Here is a 9661-nt window from a genome sequence, read left to right as displayed (position 1 = left end):
AGCTGTTTTTTTTTTTCTAGCTCAGTTTATCAGTATACTTCCCAGGAGCAAAAGTGCCCTCTGCAAATTATACACATCATGAAATCTCAAACAGTCCTGCCAAGACCTGGTGATAAGTTGCTATAACAGTGGCTTGGGGTTTGAGAAATGTACTTTCCTTCGCACCATTGGCAACAGGTGACCTAGTGGTAATGACACCATTAACACATTTCACCCTTTTAAGCTGCCTGATGGTGTTTTTCTTATACTAGTTTATAAAGGAATTATTTCATTTTTGTGTTTCAAGTCCCTTGTGTTCTTAGTGATATTTTTAAGAAAATAAACAGAAAAGTGGAAGGAGACCATCATCCGGGATTTGTAATTTGGCAGGAAACCACCTGATTCCATAAGCAAATTCTGTCTTGTATTAAAAAGAATTTGGGACATTCTTATAGCAGATCAAGTAAGATTGTGATCAATCTAATTCAGTTTGCCCTTCAGCAATTGGCAATACTTCTAAGTGGTTATTAGGTACTTGCTACCTTTTCTATCAGATTCTTCAGACAGATATGTCTGCATTTTTATGCAAACGTAGGTATATATATACATATTTTAAAAAAAGGAATAGTTTATCTGAATCCTTATGGACTTGAACACATATGCAGAAGAATTTTTCCTTACTCTTGTGGTTATGTGTATGTCCTTCCTATGCACCCTTCTTGGCAATAATTCTTCAGAAAATATTACTAAATTAATTGCTTACCTCATCTTTTCAGAAGCTATCTTTCCTACACCTCTCAAATATTTTTATTGTGCAAGTACAAAAGAATTGAAAACTACTATCTTCTATTTAACAGTTGTAACTTAATAACATCCTACAACTGGGGTTTCTTGTTTAGAAAAACATTTGCCCTTGACAACTTGTTCCCCACAGCAACAATAATGATACAAACCCATTAAGGCCTAAAAGCTAATTAAAAAAAAGAAGAAAAAATCCCACCAAAACCAAATGCAATGTACTGGTAGTACAGCATACAGTGCACTATATAGAAGCATTTCTGAACCCTGTGAGGACAGATTCTATCTCCATTGAAATCAGTTGGAGTTTATCACTGAATTCGAAAAGAGGCTTTCAAATGGAATTTGTGCTGAATATCCAAACTATTCTGAGTATTTAACACCTTTTATTATATTCTTAATGCTTGGATACCACAACCATTTACAAGACAAGAAGAGAACAAACTGTCAAGAAGGGAACATAGTAATTGCTGTCTTCAGCTACTTAATAGGAGGTTACAGAGAAGGAAATCAAGACTTCTGGGGGGGTTAGACACAAAAAGACTGGAGACAATGGACAAAGGACTGCAACAAGGAAGCAACAAGTAAAGTTGCAAACAGATAGTAGGAAAATGTCTTGGCAGTCAAAAAATGCAATGTTCAAAGGGGCTGTGGAATCTCCATCCTTGAAGACATTCAAATCTTGGCTGTGTAAGACCCTGAGCAACCTGATCTGATCTACAATTTAGCCCTGCTCTGAGTGAAAGATATTCTCCAGGAGGGAAGAGGAAGAACAGGGAAATGGAGGGGGATGGGAATCTGTTCAGTTCTGCATGTTCAGTCCTTAAACAGAACATTCCTAGATTGTAAAGAGGCAGGACAGATCATTCTGTGATTTATGATATTTATAATTCTATGATTTATGTGACCTTTGTCTGCTATGAAAGTATTTGGCCAGTATATAGCTATAACTTTTTTTTTTGAATGTTAGACCAAGTCTAACTGTAACCTCATGTTAAGAAGCCCTTGTGGAAGTTAAGCAGGCAAAAGTTAGAAAGGCAATATAATGGATGTTTGAAAGCTTTCCTTCTTCAAGAAGTCTGAAGTATCTTACACTCATCTGAAAAAGTACAACTGCAGCTCAACTAATTGCTAATAAAACAGGGTTTGAAAATAGTTTGTTGCAGCCAGTAAAATTAAAATGTATGCTGTGATTGTCCACATCAATTGTCTCTGGTTAGGCCTCGTCTTTGTTTTTTCATTGTACTGGTAAAGTGGAAGCAGCATGATTAAGTCCATAACAAGGGAATGAAAACAAGGATTCTATATATGGAATGATTGTGGTCCTCAAGTATGAATTTGGAGATTTTGCTGCCCCATTACCTCTTGGCAAATATGAGCTGTTCTACACTTCCATCACCAATCAAACTGCTTTAATTGTGGCTGAAGTAGGGGCAGATGTCCCTGACTAGCTCCTCGCAAGCTGATCCTTAAAACTACTTACTGGCCATTTGGTCATTAATCCATACTTATTTTTCAGGTTCAGTGGGGGGAAAGGCAATACCTGTACGGACTAGAAAATAAAACAACTCCTTTATCTCAAAGACCTTACCAAAAATATTTCATAGACTTACACACCTTGCTCCTGTCACACCAAATGCCATCACACCTCTCGAGACACCTGGCCAAGGTTCACTGTACACTTGATGCTTGCTTTATAGCCCTGTATCTTCCCTGGGATTCTTAATTTTACTAACTTAGCACCAGTAGTGATAAAAAAGATCTTCAGCTACAAACAAGAACATGAACTCTCCTTTGCAGCAATGGATGGCTTCAGGAATTAGCTTTTTGCAATGCACATATGAACAGTAGTCAAGACCTTTGTTTACTATAAATATTTTATTTTCAGTGCTGCAGCAAGTGTACCTCCATCACTTACTTCTACATCTCTCTAGCACACTGATGACAGTCCCTTAGAAAGAAAGAAACATGCTAGCTGTGTGTCTGATCCCTCATAATTCGCTGAGTACAGGAGGTACTCCAGACAGAAGTCTTCACAAGACACAGGAGTGTTTCCGTTAACTATGGTACATTTGGTCCCCTGTAATGGGACTAGCCCAAGAGACATCTGATGTATGAAAGGAGAATTGTTCTTACTACAATTACTTTTTAATCAGAAATGGAGATTTCCTGCTGATCTGACTTCTTGTAGAGTATCACCTATAGTTTTGATTGCTCAGGATATGGGATCATGGTTTTTTTTTATTTAATGAACATTAAAAAGTTAAAGGTTTTATTTAGAAGAACTTCATTTAAAAGAAAAATGGTAAATGGCACATCATGTAATTGCTATTTATTTTCATAAACATGAGGTATTTCAAAGTGCTATAAGACGCAGCACTAAATGTACATCGTTGGAAGAAATAAACACAGAACTTTGCAGTTACCCAGTTCTATGCACCAAACATTAACAAATACATTAACTGGAAGAAACAGGCTAGGAAAAGGCATATATAGTAAATTTCTTTACAAAAGTTTCTTAGTTCAAAAAAGTGATAAAGTAATATCTACTCAAAACTTTCACAACTCATTTTCATACGAAAATATAAGTATCAAATTTAGTTATGTATCAGCATCATACTAAAGTATACAGGCAATGTAAGAATTAGTACAGTACATAACAGAGATTAACAATATTTTGTATACAAAAACATGCTCCTCAAACATTGAGGTATTACAGTACTTAGGTATGAACTTCCAGTCTAATACTGGTAGCAAAAGCCACCTCTCATAACCCAAGACATGTACAAAAGGCAAGTGTGTAGATGGTATTTACAGAAAATTCCCACAGGGGCACAAAATGCCAACCCCTAAAGTAACATCTGTTAGAACATAAGCACCATGAAACTTAGGAATGAACATTTTAAAACTCAACTAGATGTCATCAGCAGCTCCAAATGCTCACAAGATTTAAAATTAAAAAAAAAAAAAAAAAAGAGTCCTCACCATCTACAGTAAGGAAACTGAAGGCAGTCCATTGTTGTTTGGTAGTCTTGCAATAAACTCCTTGCAAGAACATCCATTTGCTCCGTACCCGGATAACATAGTTTGTCGATTACTTCAGGGGCTGGATTGAAAGTAAAACCAACATTCTTAACGTCAAAAAACACAATTTTTTTTTTTTTAAGAATCAAAAATGTGCAAAGTGGCAATGACTGTCCTGGTCAGCCAAAAACAAAACAAAAGAAAACAAAAGTTTAGCAAGTCCGCTTGTATTCTATTTTCTTTAGTAATTGTTGTTGTCTGGCTTGCAATTTTTCCTTCTCTAGCAGTAACTTCTGCTCCTCTGCCTGAAGTGAATGAACGTATTCAGTTGCTTTTTTCAAGATCACAACTTTTGCAGCTTTCTCATTTTTAACCAGTTCTGGAACATGGTCCCTTAACGTGAGGAAACTTGACCGTAGATCATTACGCCGTTGACGCTCCAGGATGTTGTGGTTGCGTCGACGTTCACTATCCTCTGAATCAGAGTTTCGAGGACTTGAACTCTTAGACTTTGGTTGGATCGTAGGTTTTACTGGACGGGGCACCTCGGCTTTCAACTTCTTCTGTGGTGGAGCATCTTCACTCTCCATGTATGGAGAAGGAGCGGCATAATTATGCTGCTGGTGAATTGGCGCGCAACGCTTCAAAATCAGTTCATTCTGCTGTGTCCTGACTGGTGGAAAAGTGGTATTTTTAGGACGCACTGTAATAGTAAGGGTAGTGAGAGCTTTGTTGGAGGAGGAGCGTCTTTTCTCCACTGTCACAACATCTATTTCTTCTTCTTCATCCTCTTCCTCCTCATCTTCATCTTTTCATAACAGAAAAATGGAAAATAAAATAGATGTTATTCTCACAGAAAATAGTATCAACCTAGATACACTTATTGACAAAGTATGTTCAGTAAGAGCAGCAATGATGGCAAAAACAGGGTGTGTCCACCATCTGTGGTTAGATAGAGATCTGGAAAAGTATGTAATATACATGAAATGACTCAAAAACAGTGACTTCTTAAGGTCTAATAAGCTAATCAGATTTTTCTTAAAAAAAAAAAAGAGACAATTCCATCAAAGCAGGGCTGCCACCCACATAATCGCAGAGGTAGAAAAGAGTTTTTAGACAGAACGTATGTATTTTGAATGGAATCGCAAAGCTGTGGTGGTACAAAAGGCACGCACAGTGACCTAACACAGCTCTTGGTTGGTAGAAAAACAGACGGAAAATGAAACAATCGCTGGGTTTGTTCTGAGGCAGAAGGTAAAGCTGCTCCAGCCGGGGACCCTTTAAGCCGGCGCTTGGTGCACTGCCAAGAAGACAGCTGTTGGAAGTGCTTCCTCACCCAAAGCTGTCAAACCAGACATTAAAGGGACAGCAGACTTTGAAACCCGGAACGAATCACCAAGTTTATGGTGACGGTCACACTGACCAGCTCATCTACACATGCGAAACCACGTTTCAGTCCAAGTGGACTTCTCAGGCAGATGTTTCTGGGCGTTTTAGACTCTGTCAGTGCAAGCCCAAGCGCTGTTCCGTGGGGTCACCAGCCCATTCCAACGTGCCTAGATCACCCCTAAGGCCATACACGCTTGTACCCCACAAATCTCAACCCCAACGTGACAGTGCCGGCCCATGCTGCCCACCAGCCCCCCCTTAATAATGCTGCCGCGATGGGGCACGACAGCTGCAGGGGGCCGAGGACGGCAAAGAAGCCCTGAGGTGCCCCCAGCACCGCGCAGCCCCCGGGTCAGGGCTGCTGCCCGGGGACGCTCCTGCCCGCTGCTGCCCCGGGCCCGCCCGCTGCTCCGCGGGGCCCGCCGCTGCCGCCGCGCCTACTGCCTCCTGCCGGCCGCCCCACACCGCACCGCGCCCCGCCCCGCCTGTGCCGCCACCGCGGAGCGAACCGAGGCTCATCCGCCCCTGCCGGGCCCCTGCGGGGCGCGAAGCAGCCACCCCCCTCCCCCTCCCCCTTCCGCCCCAGGCGCGTCCGGCAGCGCTTACCCGAGTCGCTAAGGGTGTCGTCCCCGGAGCTGCTGCTGGCTCGGCAGTCCCCGGCAGGGCGCGGCGGGCGGCAGCTCCGCGGAGCTCCGCCGCCCGCCGCTGGCGCCGCCGCCGGCTCCCGCTTGTTGACGGGGAAGACCACGGCCGGATCCACGCACTCGGGCACAGGGCCGCCCAGCTCCGCACGGCCGGTGGCGGCGGCGGGGCTGCCCGCGGAGGCGGCGGCGGCGCCCGGAGGCGGCGGCGGGGCGGCGGGTGCCTTGCCCTGCAGCTTCTCGTTGACCGCCCGCTCTAGCTTCTCGCGGGCGGAGAAGCCGCTCCACATACAGTCCTGGATGATGATAGAGTTGAGGTTGTTGGTCACGCCGAGGCCCGTCTCGAAGAAGTCCCCTCCGTCCGAGCCACCCCAGAGGTCGGCCTCGGGGGGCAGCAGGAGCAGCTCGGACGCCCAGTCCAGGGGGTCGGCGGGGCGGCAGCCCCCCAGGGTCGCCCCTCCCCACGACACCGGCCCCCCCCCCGGGGGGTGCTCCTGGAGCCCGGCCCGGCTGGGAGACAGAGGAGGGGTGGGCAGGAGCTCAAACTTTTTCCAGATGTCCTCCCCGGGGGGAGCAGAGTCCGGCCCGCACAAATAAAAATCATCTTCGTCCGGGTAGAAACAGGGCTGCAAAGAGTCGAACTCGAGGTCTGGGTTTTTACTGACCATTCCTGGCATTACGGGTCTTTCCTTGCTGGTCCCTGGGTCAGGCAATGGTTTTAGAGACAGGTTTTATGGGTATTTCCACCAAGAGGAAGAAGAGTGGTTCTTTCAAGACCTGAAACTAAACCAAAAATAAAATAATAAAAAAAAAGCAACCACAATTAAAACACGAAGAAACAGACACGAACGTGGCTCCCTCTTAAAATTGAAGGGGAAAAATGCATAATAAATCCCATCATCAATAGCAAGAAAGAGGGAGCCTTTTGCAAGTTGAGAAAAAAAAAATGCATCTCATACACCTTTCTTCCCGACTCAAGATACTCAAAGAAAAGCGATCAGGTTGCGCTCCCATATACAAAGCTTTCCGCCTGCTCCGGCGCTCCGTGAGGACACAAAACCAGCCGGTAAAGGTACAGCGAGGATGCAAAGCACCTCCGTACTACTGCACATAGCACTCGCCCGGTTGCTCTACATCACGGTCTCCCCAAACTTGATTCGAACGCTCAAAACAGCAGAGTAACTGTAGACAGATGCAAGGCTTTGATACCGTAATCTCCCCAGAAAGCTCTCTTAATATGCCAGCAAAAGTAGAGGAAGTTTGACTCCTTTTGTCATGTGCGGAGTAGTGCAAAGGAGAGACAGAAGGATGCAAAAAAAGGGGGCGGAGGGGCTCTTTGCAACTTCGCAAATCTCCAGTTCATTCACTCAAAGCGAGCCAGAGAAATCCGCACAAAACACGGGGGGGGAGGGGGGAGGGGAGGAGGAGGGGAAATCCAGCAGCAACAGAAATTATCAATCTTATGTAATAATCTCACGCACAAAAATGCATTAAAACAACCCCGGCACCACCAACAAAGCCTCCTCATCTGCCAACAAGGTACGGGGAGTTTTTCTCCCTTTTTTTGCAGTTTAAGACAAGAGCAATTGAGAGGTTGCAAGGACAACAACTTTGCACATTTTGCCACTCGACGCAATCCCACCTTCTGCAAACACACCAGGTTTCTATCCCTCTCACCTCCGAGAAATGCACGCTGCCACCCTTACCTCGGCCAGACCCCCCACTCACTAGCCACGACCAGTCAACCACAGCCCCATTCCTCTTCCGAAACCTCAGTTGCATCAGACATTAAAAAAAAGTAAAAAATACTTTAAATTTAAAAAAAAAAGAAAAAAAGATAAATTCAGCGTCTCCCTTCAGCTCGGTTACGGTAGTGCGAAAGGGAAATTGTTCTGCTGGGTTCCCAACAGCTGACGCTGAAACGGAGTACCAGAAGGGGGGAAAAAAAATCCATTAAAAGCCTTATGATGAAATGCAAAGAAACGAACCCGGCTCAGCTGCTCTCCCCCTGCCCCGCCCCCTGAGCACTTCCAGTATTGTACATTTTTCTACTCGTGAAATACATTAAACCGTTTAAAATGCAAAGCAGTACAGAGGCACCTACAAAACACTGGCGATCTCAACGCGACAGCTCCGAACCAAAACAAAAATATCCTCCAGGATTTTTGTCTGCTCAATGAAAAACCCATTCACGCACTGCAATGCCCCAGCGCTTCCTCTCCCTTCCCATCCTCCTTAGTTTAGCAACTCGAACGCGATGTGGAATTGTATTTATTTGATTGGGTTTTTGTCTTGCAGCCCAGACCCTGCAGTTTCCTCTTCTTACCTCCTTGGCGATGGTGGTGGGTGTTGCAAGGGGGAGGAGTGGCGGGAGGGGGGGGGAAGGGGAAAAGAAAAAAAAAAAGGCAAGAAAAAAAAAAGCAGCAGATGATCTTGTATGTTGCACTTTAGTGAGCGCCAGCGCGCCCGGCCCCCGCCACTAGCCCAAGCCTCTGCATTCACCCTTTGCTTGCAGACAGATGACTGTCACTGGCTGGCTTTGAAGCTGCTGGATATTATTAACCCCCAAAAAAGGCATTAAAAACAAACAAACAACAAAAAAAAAAGCTGACACACCCGGGGAGGGAAGCATTAAAAAGGAAAAAAAAAAAAGCCCAGAGAAAAGCGAGAGCAGCCTAACCCCACCTCCCTGATTTCCATACAAGCAGGGAGGTGCCTGGCATTTGGCGCCAAAAGCCCCATTCGCTCTTTATTCTCTGCGAGCAGAAAGAGGTTCCTCTCCCGGTGCGAAAGCGCTAGGAGCGGACCGGGGCAGGCGCCCGGCTGCCGCGGGGGGCCGGGCCGGGGGCCGCCCCCGCTCCGCTCGCCGCCGCTTTGTGTTGCCCCCTACCCGCGCAACTCCAGCCCCCCGCTCGGGACAGCGGTACCTCCCCGCACCCGTCACCCACGGCCGCCATCTCCCGCGGACACCCCGAGGCAACTAAAAAAAACGGGGATAAAGGAAGTGGCTGGAGAAGGGAGTCGCTTCGACTCTGGGCTTTGTAAATAATTAGCAATAATCTTCCTGCAGTGATCGCGTCCCCTCAGGCGAGCGGGACTCGCATGCCAGTGCCACGCCGGGCCGCCCCGGGCGGGCCCCGGCTCCCCCGCGCACTTCGCCGCCGCGCGGCGCGGCCCCGCGGAACTGGACACGGGCACTCCGGCGGCCGCCGGCCGTTCCGCTGCCGACGGCGACACCTTGCGGAGGGCCGGCGGGAGCGGCGGCGGTGCGCGGCGCTCGCCCGGCGTCCCCACGCATATCCCCGGCGGCGGGGCACCCACCGCTCTCTCGCCTCCTTTCCCCGCGGGCGCGGGGGCCGCGGCGGGGTCGGCCGCGGGACGGGACGGGATGGGAGCGCGGCGCTCTCCTCGGTGGTGCTCGGCGGCAGGCGCTATCCCGATCCCGGTCCGGCCGCCGCTCGGGGCGGCGCCTCCTCGCTCATAGGCTGCAGGTTGAGGCGGGGACTCGGGCGTCGCGGGCAGGAAGGGCTGGTGGCGGCGCGGGGCCGCTTTGTGTGCGGCGGTGGGGGCGCCGCGGGTGAGGCGCCGCCTCTCCAAGCCTGCCGCGGCCGGCGTGGGAGGCTGCCCGGGGTCTCCGAAGCCCGCGGCATGGGGAGGCGTGGTGGGGAGGGAGGGAGGGAGCGAGCGAGCTAGCTAGCTGTGTCGATGAAGGCCACTGAGGAGGGGGAGGCTCCTCCCGAGAGTGGCAAATCAGCGCTGAGGGAGGCAGCGATAGCCCCTGTGCCCCTTCACCTCAGCACCTCGGGGGAATTTTTTAGCGGGCAGTGCTG

The 9661-nt window shown here is 48.0% G+C and overlaps 1 protein-coding gene across 2 annotated transcripts; it reads right to left on the bottom strand.

Moving 5' to 3' along the window:
- Nucleotides 1–4013: 4013 nt before the first annotated feature.
- Nucleotides 4014–9217, bottom strand: MYCN (MYCN proto-oncogene, bHLH transcription factor). Of its 2 annotated transcripts, XM_061990351.1 has the most exons (4): nt 9153–9217; nt 5797–6614; nt 4741–4743; nt 4014–4609 (listed from the first exon to the last, which is right to left on the bottom strand). In XM_061990351.1, exons 2-4 carry the CDS (start codon nt 6506–6508, stop codon nt 4014–4016), a joined length of 1311 nt encoding a protein of 436 aa, XP_061846335.1. In that variant the 5' UTR covers nt 6509–6614; nt 9153–9217. The 2 variants fall into 2 exon arrangements, with proteins under 2 accessions (XP_061846335.1, XP_061846334.1); XM_061990350.1 differs by lacking the exon at nt 4741–4743.
- Nucleotides 9218–9661: the final 444 nt, after the last annotated feature.

This window comes from Colius striatus, chromosome 2 (assembly GCF_028858725.1).
Source record: "Colius striatus isolate bColStr4 chromosome 2, bColStr4.1.hap1, whole genome shotgun sequence".
Taxonomy (NCBI): Eukaryota; Metazoa; Chordata; class Aves; order Coliiformes; family Coliidae; genus Colius; species Colius striatus.
This window is presented reverse-complemented; position numbering and strand designations above follow the sequence as displayed.